The 15,889-nt window shown below is 45.3% G+C and overlaps 1 protein-coding gene across 2 annotated transcripts in view; it reads right to left on the reverse strand.

The window, feature by feature from the left end:
• The window catches only part of Egf (epidermal growth factor), a 77,879-nt gene that overhangs the window by 7,758 nt on the left and 54,232 nt on the right, over window positions 1–15,889 (reverse strand). For both annotated transcript variants that reach the window (XM_015993032.3, XM_076574975.1), the window contains 5 exons: window positions 14,900–15,028; window positions 10,117–10,233; window positions 9,125–9,250; window positions 5,258–5,380; window positions 3,370–3,514 (listed from right to left, as the gene is read on the reverse strand). In XM_015993032.3, coding sequence (XP_015848518.1) covers window positions 3,370–3,514; window positions 5,258–5,380; window positions 9,125–9,250; window positions 10,117–10,233; window positions 14,900–15,028 — 640 coding nt within the window. The remainder of the gene's footprint in view (window positions 1–3,369; window positions 3,515–5,257; window positions 5,381–9,124; window positions 9,251–10,116; window positions 10,234–14,899; window positions 15,029–15,889) is intronic.

The following is a 15,889-nucleotide window of genomic DNA, read 5'->3' on the forward strand; positions in this document are numbered from 1 at the left end:
CATCTACTGGAAATGCTTGTTTCTAGAAACCAGAGCTCAGAGAAACAACTGCATTTTCCTTCACGTTGGAATTAACTTAAAAAAGAAAAATCCTATTAAAATCTCCTTCTCTTAGCCCTGGATCTGCTCTCAACCCATCTATGTCCACACTTTATTCCAGAAGGGCTGAAGGAAAGAAAACACAGAAATAACCAGCAGCTCTGCTGGGAAGACACAGCATGGGGAACACTTGAAATTTCCAGAAGATTTGGAGTCTGTTCCCTAGTTCTAGCTCTACCTTTCGCCCATCAGAAGAAAGTGGAAAGTCACTTTCTGAGGAGGGGAGACAAGGAACAATAATTATTAGTCACCTATGACTGGCACCATGCTACACACTGTTTTTACTCACTATTTTTTTACCTCATTATTTTTGGTAGATGCGTGGCCAAACAATACGAGGTCACTCTAGACCAAGTAAGGGTACAGCATTGTTATAGTCATGAATCTATGAGGAATGGCGGAGCATTCTCCAGCCGGACCTGTCCTCAGGAAACTTCACAACCCTGCTGTGTGTGTGTGTTTGGCCAAAGCCAAACCAGAAAGAATGAAGGCTTCCTCTGAGCTCAAGAGGTTGGAATGTCCCAAGCAACCAGGCCAGCAAAGTCAGAGGGAGCCAGTGCACATGGATGCTTCGGGCCCCGCTGCCCCATATATCACCGGGCCTGGGCTCTGCATCTTGCTCCCAACAAGGAAAGAAGAGCCTTCGGGGCGGCTCCATGCAGAAAGACAGCGAAGTGTTCCTGATAAAGCCGCACTGACAGGCACTGCCTGAGGTTTGTGTGTTACTGCGGAATTAATACGATGTAAGGGAGGTTGACAGGACTCATGGAAACCTGTTAAACCACATTTTTATGAAACCAACTCACAATACAGTTATGGTCCAACGACTGTGAACACCAGTGATTTGAGACACTGCTTTTGGTTAAAGGTCCTTAATGTGTCATCTTTTGTTTGTTTATTTAAAATGGTCTCCTGTGACCCAGGCTGACCTTCAACTAACTATGTAGCTAAGAATGGCCTAGAACTCCTGGTTCTCCCGCTACCGCTTCCCAAGGGCTGGGGTTACAGGTGTGCTCCTATACCTTTGCCCAGCCTTGGCTTAACTGTCCTTTTGGAGTAGCTTGTGTTTAAAACATAACCAGAGAAAGATGAGGTTTTCATAGGGACTTAATGATAAAAAGAGGGGGGGAATGACCAGAATCAGATTAAAATGAAAACTGTAGTTCTCAATACACTGTCGTCCTTCGGCACCCTTCACACTGAAAGAGTGATTTGGGGACCCAAAGTTAACTACCGTGGAGGAAATACACCAGGGACCATCAACTAGTCACTCAGTTTTAGAGTTTCGTATTTGGTAGAATAGGATAAAGTGTGTAGATAAAAACAATTTGAGGGCTGGAGAGATGGCTCAGAGGTTAAGAGCACCGACTGCTCTTCCAGAGGTCCTGAGTTCAGTTCCCAGCAACCACATGGTGGCTCACAACCATCTGTAATGAGATCTGGCGCCCTCCTCTGTATACATAATAAATAAATAAATCTTTAAAAAAAACAAAAACAAAAACAATTTGATTGCTAACGATAAAGACTATTAATTAAAATTTACTATGGTATACTTAAAGAATTGAGTTAGAAAAATCACAGTGTATAAATATGAACTTGAAAGCAGAACACTACTGGAATTGAGTCATTTTTACTAATATTTCCAAACATTTTCATAATTTTTGTCATGCTGAGATGATTTTTAATATAAGACCATATATATATTCTGTCAAAGCATATAGCTTCTTCTTTTTCCAATAATTTAAACTCTTTTTCATTATTATTAACAAAAATTACAAAATTGTTTAAGCCCATGTCATCTGCTCAGGAGGATCACAGCTCCAGCCATGGGAGACTGTGTATTTTGCATATATATCTATTCCCTCACATTGTTTTGAACATACAAAATTCATTAAAAGTAAAATGTAGCCCTGAATTAGATACTGCATATTTGAGTTTCTCTGTGTAGGTATACAAGCAGGTACACATACAGACCAGACATAGACTTCAGGTGTCTTCCCTTTGCTCTCCACCTCTTAAAAACTATTATTTATTTATTTGTATGTATGTATGTATGTATGTATATATGGGTGCATGGGTGTATGGGTGTAGGGGTGTGTATGTACATATGTATATGTGTGTGTATGTGTGTGTGTATGGGTGCATGGGTATAGGTGTGTGTGTGTGTGTGTGTGTGTGTGTGTGTGTGTGTGTGTGTGTGTGTGTATGGGTACACAGATGCCACAGAGCATGTGTACAGGTCAGAGGACAACTTGCATGACTCTTCTTCTCTCCTTCCACATGTGGGTCTCAGGGACTGAACTCAGGTTCTGGACTTGGTGGGGAGAGGTTTCATCCAATGATCCTGTCCAGACCTTCCACCTTCTATTCAGAGACACAGTCTCTCACTGACCCTGGAGCTCACTGATCCAGCAAGTGCCAGGGACCCTCCTGCCCCACCTCTCAGTTCTGGGGACAGAGCTCACATTGCCCCACTTGCCTTTTTATATGGGTGCCAGAGATCTGAACTAAGGCGCCCTTCCTTGCTGACTCGCCCTTCTCCTGAGCCCCACGTGTGGCCTTTACCACACAGGAAAGGTCCTCTGTGTGAGCTCCGTGGGAGTGGCTCAGAGTTCTAGGTCTTCGGAACCTCTGCAGGTCAAAACTTGGCCTGCCATCGTGCTCAGGGGAGCTAAAAGGGAGCAGACAGCAGCTGTTTCATGCCCAGCTGCTGCTACCAGGACCACAATGAAAAATGGACTACCAGGGAGAAGAAGGAACTTCTTTTTCAGTTTTAAATATCAGAGGCAATTAAGTCCAGTATGAGTAGGTGCAACATTTTTTTTTTTAAGTTTGTTTGTTTGGTTGGTTTGGTTTTGGTTTTCTTTTTTATTTATTTCATGTGCATTGGTATGAAGGCGTCAGATACCCTAGAACTGGAGTTACAGACAGTTGTGAGCTGCCATTTGGGTGCCGGGAGTTGAACCCGGGTCCTCTGGAAGAGCAGCCAGTGCTCCTAACTGCTGAGCCATCTCTCCAGCCCATTAGGTGCAACATTTTTATAAATCTAGAATCTGGCTGAAGCTAAACTGGTTTTAGTAAATTTCCTACAAATCTGCCTTCTTCGTGTTGAATGAGGACCTGAATCTGCAGACTGTTCATCAAGTTACTCAAGGAAAAAGAAAGTCACCACTTCCGATAGAAAAACCTCCTCTGTACAAATACTACAGACTTCCTGAACACCAGAGATCACAGTATTCTCCCGTGCCACTGGAAAGGTTCCTGACTTACTTGCATACGTAGCTGTCCACTGCTTCTACATACATGCACACACCGTCGTGCAGGCAGTATCCGTCATGTGATGAGGGGCATCCTGGGTTACTATTTCTGACCATATGGTGGCCATCTTCCCCAGGGATAGGGGGTGAGGTAGAGCCTGAAAGAGTCAAAGACATGACTTTTATTTCGAGTTTCTATGAACAGCTTACGGCGTAAGTAGCAGGGGTCATAAGGCCCACCTTCCTAAGCAAGCCTTGGGTCGGCCGCCAAGAAGCCGAGCCCTTCTTTCTCTGGACCTGGGCTATCAGATATAAAGCACACTAGAGGCAAGAAAAGGAGGGGCAATCCTCAATCTGAAGTGCTCTGGGGACCCTCTCGGACCCGAGACTGACGGGAAGAAAACGTTACAGTAATGGAGGGAAGCCAAAGAGGAAAAGCCTCCTGGTTTTGAATAGTTTCTTACTTCTTAAAGGGAAGGCATTGGGGGTGGTTTTCCATCTTTTTTTTTTCTTTCCTTCTTTTTTGAGTGAGGCAGGGTCTCTCAGCAGCTCAGTTGTCCTCAAACTCATGGCAATTCCCCTGCCTCAGCCTCCCAACTACTAGGATTACAGGCACCAGACACCCTACGTATCTTCAATACCTTTTAAATTGAGGAAAGTATCTGAGGAAAAAACACTACAGAAGCCAGAACCCAGGCAAGCAAGGACTCCCTGCAGAACTGAGGGGAGGAGAGCCCTCTCCTGGCTGCCAGGGCCTTGGAGAAACCAGCTTCTCTGGTGGGTGCAGGTGGTGTGGTTTATGAAGTGGAAGTCAGTAGTGGGGACTGTTTTAAAAGAAACAGAAGCCGGCTGGGTTGCTAATTCATGTCAGGACATACTGACTTTAAAAAAGCAACTTAACTCTATGTGGCATAAAATTGTGAGTCAGTGGAACTAAGGATTGTGAGCATTTGATTGTTATGTGAGGTCTCAGGGAAAACTTGCCAAGCTTAGGATGGAACATCACTGGAATAAGTTCAAAGAGAAACAACACATGGCTCTTTTGGGTACGTGAACACAAAGTATGACTCTTAGAGTTTGGGTCCATGTTTTAAGAATTGAAATGTCTGTGTACTCAACCAATAAAGTTTCAGTTGTGAAAGAGTAAAAAAAAAAAAAAGCAACTTAAAAATCCTTGAAAGTAATCCTTGGCGCACGCCTTTAATCCTGTACTGGAGAGGCAGAGGCAGTTGGTTCTTTGTGAGTTCAAGGCCAGCCTGGTCTACAAAGCAAGTTCCAGGACTGCCTGGGCTGTTATACAGAAAAACCCTGTCTCAAACAAACAAACAAACATCCTTGAAAGGGGCTCTGCTCCCATTACAGCCCCATGCCACTGACAAGTTGCTAGCGGTTCCCTGCGCTGGGCAACATGGTGGGTACCATGGCCTGTACTCCATACTGAGGTGTGCTGTGTGTGTAAAATACACACTACATTTTTAAGATTTAGTACCAAGATTTAAGTAGATGTAAAATTTTATACAGGTTACCTCTGAAAGTCTTAACATTTGTATGTATTGAAATAAACAAAATATACTATTACAAATCCAGATATGGTCTTGACCTGCCTCGCCCAGCAAAGTTTTTCCCACAGCCCCTGAAAACAATCAACCAATGGGAAAGTAGTCGCAGAGTTAGGGAGAACCACCTATACTGGACTGTGAGTAATAATAATAATAATAATAATAATAATAATAATAATAATAGGCTTATTACAGATGCTGTGAAATCAACAAGTTCTGCGGCCCAGCATCAACCTCCTGATGAAATCCAGCTCTCCAACCATGATTTCTAGAATTCCCAAGGCAATCAGGATTTCCTGGACCAAGTTCCTCCCGGTTGACCCGGACCACCCATCCACCTACCAGGGCAAGGCAGTCCAGGTGCAGATGGGCGGCCCTCGCAGGTGCAATTGTAGCCTCCCTCTGTGTTGGTGCAGCTGGCATTCTGGCCGCAGCTGTGCGCCCCCTGCTGGCACTCATCGATGTCTGCAGGAGGAATAAGTGAGAAGAGCAGAGGAATGCAGAGAAGCGAGTGTGGTTACGGAACCAGAGTCCAGCAGTCTAGAAGGGGCTTCTTCACTGTGTGGTGCCTCATGTTCTGGGGCCCTGTGCATTTTAGGGGTACTAAAATGCCCCACCGTATTCCAACATCCCGTATCTCCTCCAGGCCACTCCTTGCTCCCTAGGTCACACAGCAATGAGCTCACAGCTGTGCCACTTTGGGGACATGCCAGGCTCCTCTGTCATCTACAACTGTGCTGCCCAGTACCACGAGGCTTTCCCTGCAGGAGTGCTGGCTCTCTAAATGCATCCAGTCATCTAGTCCATACCATGCTGTCGGTTCAAAATACACACCAGAGTTTTAAGTCTTTGCATGCAAGTTAAAGTATAAGCACCTAAAATACGGATTGCATAGTAAAATGTTAATATTTTAGATCTAGTAGAGCACATAAATATACTATTATCACTTACTTCCTTAATATATTTATATTAATTATAATATACAAATAATTATAGTATATAATCAACATCAATATAATTATGATTAATTATTATACTAATATTATTTATATTAATATAAATTATTATCACCTGCTTCCTTTTAATTTTCATAAAGTAGCAACTAGAAAGCTTAAGAAAGGGCTGATGCAGGGAAGCAAAAGCTCTAACAGCCGCCTCTCAGACTTCTGCTAATGGTAGGGACTGAAATGCCTCTCCATATATTCATGACAACCCAGCCCCCAGTGGCCTGCATCTGAGACAGGGTTCATAAGAGGCCATCTGAGGTTAAACAACTATTGGACTGGTGTCTTTCACAGAGGGGGGAGCACCAGGATTTCTGCACACCACAGAGGAGAGACTGGGAGGCTGCAGCTTCCGGAAGCCAGAAATGGCTCATTCACCAGAACTGCACCAGCCAGCTCCTGCATGTGGGGGTGCAGCCTCCAGAGCCATGGGGAGGAAAGTTTCTGGGACCTAAGCCACCCCAGCTGCGTGCTGTGATGCTCCACGGCTCACACATACAACCTGTACTGAGGACTAGTTCCCACTGGGACCTAGGCACCCTGTCTGCGTGCTGTGATGCTCCACGGCTCACACACACAACCTGTACTGAGGACTAGTTCCCACTCCCCAGATACATGATTTGTTCACACCTGGACACTCCCCGCCCCTTCACACTTCTGCTTAATTAATATTTATTCATTCTCCACAGTCCCTCCAAAATGTCACTCCCTTCAGGACATCTTGCCCGAGACCTCTAGCAGATATCCCTTCCAGTTCTCAGCTTCGTTGAGTCTCCGCTTCTCTTAGGCTGTGCATCTGTCTTTGTCTCTTATCAACGCTGAGTTTCTTCTAGATCATGGTCTATTGGCTTCCTCATCTTGATATTCCCCACAGTTCCTGCTGCCTTTGTGCCTAATAGGGACGGAGGACTTCGAATTGCTATCCTTTTTTTTTTTTTGGTTTTTCAAGACAGGATTTCTCTGTATAGCTTTGCACTTTTCCTGGAACTTGCTTTGTAGACCAGGCTGGCCTCAAAAGAGATCCACCTGCCTCTGCCTCCCAAGTGCTGGGATTAAAGGCATGAGCCACCACCGCCCGGCCCAAATTGCTATCCCGAATGGGGACGGAGGATTTTGACTTGCTATCCCGAATGGATCAAAGTAACCTCTGCTCTTCGTTTCCTATGGCTCTGACTTCTTTCTTTTTCTGGAAGCTCTGAGATTGAACCTCTGGCCTCACATGTACTCACATATGCTACACAAGTAGTCTACCTCTAAGCCATGCCTCCGGCCCTCATGTTGATGTAAACAAAACCAACAAAATCAGAATTCCTGTGGTAATCTCAAGTTAGAAATCCTCTCTCAATTTGACAGAGCTCACTCTTCCCCAAAGCAGAAACATTCATGCACTGTTGAAACGCCTTCTTCCTTTTTAAAACTTTATTTATTTATTTACTTATTTATTTATGTGGACATGTGGAGGTCAAAGGGCAGCTTGCAGTTGGCTCTCTTCCATCTTTACGTGGGTCCTGGGGATTGAACTCGGGCCATCGGGCTTGGCAGCAAGCACCTTTATCCACTGAGCCCTCTGAGCAGCCCAACAACACTTTTCTCTATAGAATTATGTCCCAGGCATGACTTAAAGCCACGACCTGTTATGCTGGCTAAGTTTATGTCTTCTTGACACAGGCATCTGACAGGAGGGAACCCCAACTGAGAAAAGGCACTGGGATGTAGGCAAGCCTGTAGAGCATTTTTTTAAAATTAGTGATTGATGTGGGAGGGTGGACTGGTGTTCTGGGTTAAGAAAAGAGGCTGAGCAAGCCAGTTAATAGCACCCTGCATGGCTTCTGCATCAGCTCCTGCCTCCAGGTTCCTGCCTTGTTTGAGTTCCTGTCCTGACTTCCCTCAGTGATGGAAATGGAAACTGAAATAAATCCTTTCCTCCTCAAGTTGCTTTTGGTCATGGTGCTTTATCAAAACAATAATAACCCTAACTAAGACACGTACTTATCAAATACACACACACACACACACACACACACACACACACACACACACACACAGTGAGGTACAATGGTAGGAAACAAGCATGCCCATGGCTTCTATGGTCCTGAGCACCCCATGGAGCCAGGCCAGGCCAGGCCATGACACCCTTTGGCATATTTGATAGGAGGTAGATTAGTGGGAGTGGGAATCTAGAGTCTATAAAGTTTAAGTCTCTGAGAAAATATACCTTGTTTCCTCTTCAAAAGAAATGAAATATGAAGTCTGTTGACCCAAAATATCTGTGAGCCTGCTTCATTAGTGCAGTGACATTTTCCTGACTGCCTGCCAAATATCTGGTTAAAAGTGTGTTTTCAGATGTCTGTGGACTGCACAGAACTGATCTGGTAACGTCTGGCTTAAGCCAACCGGCTCCACAAACGGATAGTCATGACCTTCACATGTGAGAGAAAACGCCATCATTTGAGTTTCTTATCAGGGCATCTGCCCTTCACTGTTTGTTTTCAGAAGGGAAAGAGAGGAGCACAGAAGAGGAGCCGGAGAGCCCTGGGAAAAGGGCTAAGCCCTGCACTAGGTGAGGGTGGCCGAGGGCAGGCCTCCACTTGTGCGGTGATCCTGGCACCTGGGGCAGCAGAAGTCATCCACAGAGTGCACTCCCAGCCCAGAGCCCCACCCAGGCCTTGGCAGAGGAGGGCGGTTATGAAAGGACTTTCTGTCACTCCGAACTTGCAGTGAAATGTCAGTGCTGGAAGCTCTCGTCTACTGAGCAATCAGGAAACACCCTCCGCCCGCCTTGCAGCCACCGTCGTTTCCTGTAGGCACACAGGGGCTCCCAACACACCCACAGCAGCTCTGCCACAACACCCCACAGTCCCCCGGCTACACTCAGTAACAAGGGAGGGCTGCCCAGCTGCCCGCTGGTGGCTGACCACACGGAGCACTGATGAGTCTCCATCACTCAAAGCCCAGAGAAGGAACTTAAAAGAGAAGGGGGTAGACGACCTCCTCGGCAGCTTGGCTTGTGCAGTTACGGCCAAGAGACTGTTTACTGAGACCTGAACTGCATCTGTCTCAACAGGTCACGCAACTTCTCTTTTATTCCTGACACGTGTCTCTCTCTCCAGTTATAGCCTGCCTTCTCTTGGCCTACAGCAACCGCAACGTTTGAGGAGCTTGCCCCCTGCCCCTCCCTTGTCCAATGGCACCTGTGTGTCCTCACCAAGACAGCTGGTCCCGTCTCCTTCGTAGCCTCCGGAGCACCGGCAGACATAACCGCCTTCGGTGTTGATGCACTCGGATGAGGCGGAGGGGCAGCTCGCGATGCCCAGCTCACATTCGTCTATATCTGTGGGGGAAATCCGGACACGGGAAATGTTCAGGACAGCAAGAGTTTTCAACCTGTGGGTCATGACCCCCACAGGGGTCACAGATCAGATAGCCCACATATCAGATATTTACATTTCGATTCATAACAGCAGCAAAATTACAGTGATGAAATAGCAATGGGATAGTTTTAGGGTTGGGGGTCACCACAACATGAGGAACTGTATTAAAGGGTCCAACATTAGGAAGTAGGCAATCCTGGAAATAAGTTACAAAAATACAAGACTAAGCCTTTGTACAGTCAACCACCTGACTGGTAACAGGTACTGTGAGTGAATAAAATGCAAACCCTACCTTTTAGATTTGAATTTCATTTCTCAATTAATTTTAATGAAGTTCTCACCTGTCCAAATAGCTAAAAACATGTAAGCAAATTACTTCCTGCCAAAGTTTCAGAGGACAAGGACTGACATTTTCTCAGGAATCACCAACTTACAATTTGAGGCTATCAATATAAAATTGAAATCCATCCGTCACAATCTATCTGTTTGACTGAAACATATATACTAAGTTTCTTGGAGGAAAAGGTTCTATTTTTGTTAATTTATAAGTTTGACTTGAGCTCAAATTCATGCTTCTCTTAGTGTCAACTTCATTTTTTGCATCATTTTAATACAATATCAGTATAATATGAGGCAGTAGTATATGTAGCTATGCTTATATGGCTCATTTCCTGTGCACATAATACTTTTTTTTCCCTAACATTGAATAATTTATTTAAATCTACCGATTTCTTAAGTCCTTGAGGAGATTTTTAGTCAGCAAATGCAAAAAGAATGCTTCTGGCTCACGATTTTTCAAATTTGTGTATTTGGCCGTTGCTCTTACCAGAACACAGGTTTCCATGCCCAGCAAATCCTTCCAAACACTGACACACAGCAGTCTCTCCCTCTGAAACACAGCGAGCATGCCTGCCACATGCCTCAGGGCCGCAGTCGTCTTGATCTGCAAACGTGAAAACCCCATGCAATTATTTCCCATCTTCCGAGAAGAAAATGGACCTCAACGTGCCGGACAGAACATCCCAGCATCCCCTTCCTGAAGTTCTTGTCCGGGCTAGCCTCCAAACAGAAAGAACTGGTTAGGTCTGTCCACCGTGTCTGTTTTGCTGGATTCCAAAGACACATCTCGCTGCTTCCACGTGCTGCCTTTTTTGTGGGCTTGCCACTTTTGCTTTGCTTCGGTTTGCTGGCTGTGATTTTGCTGCCGCTCTGGCTAGTAGCAAGTAGCCAAGACGGGCCCTCACGTGAGACCCGCCTGCCTCATTCTTCCACATGCTGAGCTAAGTAAGCCTCAGTCTTAAAGAACCATTAGGTGTTCCGAGAGCTCTGCGCGGACTTGTTTACAACTACTTTAAAGCATCTGCATATTTGAACTTAAACGTGCCTAAAATAGACTCCAATTTTAAGAGGATTTCACCTAAAAATCCCCAACCATTGTGACATAAAAATGGCCCATCTATTCTCCCACAACACTTGTATGTGGCAAGCAGATCTCTTTATGGCAAAGAGACTGACTCACAGAAAGATTTATTATCAATTTACTAATATCACATTTCATATCTAATAGGATATATGTCTCAGTGAGTGCTTATTATCAAGATTTATGCACCGACTTGTAAACCTGCTGGCACTTCTGCAAAGTCATGGACCATACAAGTCAAATGCTGTAAGGGATCATCTCATTTCATACTCCATTGAAATGCAAATGCCCCGGGGACAGAGTTACATGTCAAGCCACAGACATGAGCAAGCTTTTCTTTGTTTCTTGCCTTTCTGCTTTAAGTATTCGTGCATATAATCATTCCCCAAATGCCACCTACCAGCTCCTTTTTTGAGCTGGAATATCTGCCATACCACACAGTCTGTCAGCCCCCGTCTATCTGGTCACTGGTAAGTTGGTTCACAGTGTACAGGAGAGATAAAAGAAAGCCTCCTGAGCTCGCTGGTAAATCAAAGGCTAAAAGTTCTAAGCTGGGTTCGGGTCCCATTGACTGCCCACACTGGGGTAATCCTGTTTTTGTCTTTCATATACTTAGCTACTTAACCAAGATCTCTCCTGTGTGAACATACGCCTTTCCTGCTTGTTTGGTCGCTCCCTGTCACTCACAGCTCAAGGTGGGGACATTCAAATATTGAGTTCCCAAGTCACAAGGCTGCTGAGAGCAGGAATGGACAGTATCCAAATCACACCAAACTTATGAAACTACTGCAAAAGCATCCTAAATCAGAATATGATCCAGGACTCTTGCAAACCTTGAGTCACTCTGCATGATGGAAAGCAACAGATAGGCGGTAGGAAGCATGGGTTACAGCCGGAGTTCCTTCTGCGACAGGCTAGCTGCAGACCCGGCAGCAATGCTCACCTTCTTCTCTATAATACGAGCAGGGATTTCTGCAGGGGCTGCTGCTTTCCATGTGTGTTGTAGAAATCCAAGGAAAAAAGTGATGGTTTAAAAAAGTTCTCTGCAAATTAAAACTGACTACACATATCCAAATACAGATGATATAGAAGGGCAGAGTCAGGGCTGTAGACTTGGCTCAGTGGCTAACAGCACTTGCTGCTCTTCAGAGGACCACGGTTTGAGTTCCACATCCACATGGATATGCACAGACACCTGTAACTCCAGTCTCAGAGGATCTGATAGGACCAGGCACCCATGCGGTGCACAGACATACACATAAATAATTAAAACATTTTAACAATTATAAAGAAAGGTCTAGTGGTAGCTTAATAATTAGGATTGAGGGTGGAGCCCAGTGGTCCTAGGCTAAGCCTTGGGTTTGAGTACCAGCACTTAAAAAACAAAGCCCCAAGCACCAGAAGAAGCTCTGGGAACTAAACTATAAAAATAAAATTCACTCAGAGGCACCAAATGTGCACCCGGGTCTTACTGAGGGATAAAAATACAGTTCTGCAGGATGCAAACAAGGGCTCTGCTGTCTCACGTTGTTTTTGAAGGCTAAGCGAACACAAAGGCAAACACAGACTATCTCGGAAGTCCTCACAAGTCTCTGACTGCATCATCACTCCTGGGCCCCAGCAGCCGTCAATGTACTCTTTGCCATGTATCTTCATCGGGCAGCCTCTCTCGTAAGCATGTTAGAATATGCTCTATGAGCATGGATGGATGCCTGCTGGGTCTGAAAGGGGGTCTCTAGCCCACTAATATTGATTGATAATGCTTTGATTAGACACCTTATCCTCACATTAAGCTGTGACCATGCAGGTTGAGAGTATTTAGCATAGCCTGGTATCCCCAGCACTTAGAACAGTGTATGACCAAAAAATAGCCAAATAAATATATTTCTAGTGTGACACATTTTTCTGGCACTTCCTATTTTAACGTGGATTATTCAGTCATACTTACTTAAAAAAAAAACTCCAATATTTACTCGTGTGTGTTTACATATGTTCATGCTCATGTGTGTGCATGTGTAGGTGTGTGGAAGCCAGAAGTCGATGCTGGGTTCCTTCCTCATTCATTTTCTACCTGATTTTTTTGAGTGACTGTCTCTCACTGTCCATGAACTTGCTATTCCAGCTGGCTGGCTAGCCAGTCCCAGGAATCTTCCTGTATCCACGTCCCCAGCACGAGGGTGACAAGTGCAGGCTACCACACATTTTCACATGTGTGTTCGAATCCTAACCCAGGTCCTCATGTCTGTGGAGCAAGCACTTTACCAACTGAATCATCTCTCCAGTCCTACATAATCATGCTTTTCAGAATCTTTAGTCAAGTCACCAATTAATACACCTCAGTCTCAGTTTTTACATCTATAAAGTCATGGGACACAACATGAATCAAAAGTTTAAAATATAATAAAAAACATAGTAAATATGAAAAGTTCATACCAATATTAATTATCATCGTTACTAAAAATATATGCATTTTATATCATATACTCTTTTAAACCACACTGTTGGAGCCCGTGAACCCTGTACATCTACTCTTTAGACTACAAAAGTCAGAGAAAGACTTCCGTGAACGTCTTCTCATTGAGTTTTCAAGCATTTTGTTTGTTTTGTTTTGATTTGGTTTGGGGGGACAGGATTTTCCTGTGTAGCTCTAGCAGTCCTTTAACTTTCTCTGTAGACCAGGCTGGCTTCGAACTCAGAGATCCACCTGCCTCTGCCACCCCAGTGCTGGGATTAGAAATGTGCACCACCGTTGCCTGGGAGTTTTCAAACATTTTAAAAAGCTACAGACATCATGCTAATCCAAAATGTCCCTCAAGGGGCTAAGGAGATGGCTCAGTGGATAAAGTTAGGACCTTCAACATCCAGGTACACAGCAGGTGGGTGTGGTAGCCTCCCTAGAATCCCAGGATTTGGAAAATGGAGATGGGATTCTCTGGAACAAGCTGTGGGGTCAAGAGACCCTGTCTTAACATATAAAGTGGAAAGTGTGAAAGAAGACATCTGACATTAACTTCTATCCTCACATAAAATGTCCAAGCAAACCTGCAAACAAACACACACACACACACACACACATAAAATAAACAAGGAATATTTCCTTCTGTCTGTCTTTGTTTCTTTGTTCCTTTGTTTCCTTCTTCCTTCCTTCCCTCCTTCCCTCCTTCCTTCCTTCCTTCCTTCCTTCCTTCCTTCCTTCCTTCCTTCCTTCCTTCCTTCCTTCCTTCCTCCCTCCCTTTCCTTCCTTCCTTTCTTAATTAAATGTTTCAAAGTCAAAATGAGCCACACTGAGTGAAGGGCAGTAAGCTGGGGAGACAGGGTGGGTTTTGTGGGGTGGCTACCCACCAACTCCACAGTTCCCCAGTTTTCTTGAGTGAGAGCAGCAGGAAACATTAGTTAGAAGGACTTAGAGTGTGGAGATAAACAGACAGAAAATACAGAACAGCCTCGAGAAGGCCTGGAACCTATTCCAATGGGCCCCGACTGTCTCTGCCCCAGGGTATTTATAGAGACGCCAAGGGGTGGAACAAAAGACTCCACCCCACCCCCCAGCACAGCCAAGTGCAGACCATCTCAGACACCTGCACTCAGGCCCGTGGTCCAACCATCCTCTCTATGCAGACCTGCTGGGTAAAGCCACTAGGAACCTGAAAATTGGCTCCCAAAGGGTTTGCAGTAGCTCTAGGGCTCATCTGAAAACTACTTGCCTTATGAGCAAACACAGAACATAATAGACTCAGGTTCCCTAAAGTTGTTACATACTGAACAAATCATTTGACATTCTGCTGATAAGTGTGCAGCATAGACAAGAAATTCTAGCATTTTCTGTTTATGGAGTTTCGGCAGTAATTAAAGTAACCAATTAATATTGCTCATCGGTTGCTATGAACTTTTCACAATGGCTGGATAGAGCAAGTACTGTCCACAGGAGGGATGGATGGGGAAACACTCGAGGCTCTTCTATCCTAACTGTCACCTCTGTTTCCCGTCACACTTTAAGCCTCAAGGCTCTCAACGTGTCCAGGTCAAGTCAAAGCCAACAGAGCTGCACATGCTTTTCAGAAGAGGAGGAGCCGAGTCTGAGGTTGGGCTGCAGTAGACTTGGCCAATGTGGTTTTAGAGAGCAGGAGCAGGGAACTTCTCACCGGTAGGATGGAAGCTGTGAGAACCAAAGCTGTCCGGGAGAACTCACCGTTCACACCTGACACCGTGATTTCAGCCACTAAGGTGTGTGGGGATTCTGTGCTGTTACCTTCTGGTGCTTCGGCCTTAGCTGAGCTGCCCGATGAGGTGGCCTCTTTACCTAGCTCAGTGCGGTCACCTGTGGGACAAGAGGCTCAATTAGCTAAGCCTTTCCATTTCAAGGACAGCTTGATTTAATGGACATCGTTAGCGACTCATTGGTTCAGAGTTCAGACTCGCTTTTTTAAGATTGAGGGAAATGGGCAGGCTCTTTCAGATAAAGAACAACATTCATATGCCAAACTCCTGAATACAATCAGCTCAGAATCACAGACCACAATAACGGGAAGTTGGGAGGGCATCTCTCCTCAACCAGCCACTTTTTTGGGGTGGGGGAGCTGGTTTTTGGTTGTTCTATGGGGTTTCTCAGTGTAACGGTCCTGGCTGTCCTGGAACTTGCTCTGTAAACCAGGCTGGCCTCGAACTCAGAGATCCACCTGCTTCTGTCTCCTGAGTGCTGGGATTAAAGGCATATACCACCAACACCCGGCTCCCAAACCATCTTTTATATTAGCTCCTTCCTTATAATAGCCTGATTTAACTGTATTTTTAAAGTTGATGTGCGTAAAAAGCCATAGAGTAACACAGCCCACTGCTCCCGAAGAGGAGGAGATGGATCCCCAAAGCAGCTTTGTTGTGCTAGACAGACCCTTGGTTCCCGCTGCGCAGGATCCGCAGCACGACGAGGGCTCCGTGCATCACAGTGGAAAGCTCCTCTCCCGCCATGTGCACACTAGTACTGACACAGCAAGGCAGTCGGGGGAAAGATGGTTGTGTAAGCAAAGGTGACACCCATGTTCACCAGGAGCCGAGGCCTCCACTCCCCGCTCTGTGCCCTCACAGTAAAAACAGGAATGTGAGACAGCAGGGATTGCTAATTTTTAGATCTCCCGGCCACTACCGCTGGAATTTTCCTACTCTAAATAACAAAATGAGTAAG

The sequence above is a fragment of the Peromyscus maniculatus genome, chromosome 6 (genome assembly GCF_049852395.1).
Source record: "Peromyscus maniculatus bairdii isolate BWxNUB_F1_BW_parent chromosome 6, HU_Pman_BW_mat_3.1, whole genome shotgun sequence".
NCBI lineage: Eukaryota > Metazoa > Chordata > Mammalia > Rodentia > Cricetidae > Peromyscus > Peromyscus maniculatus.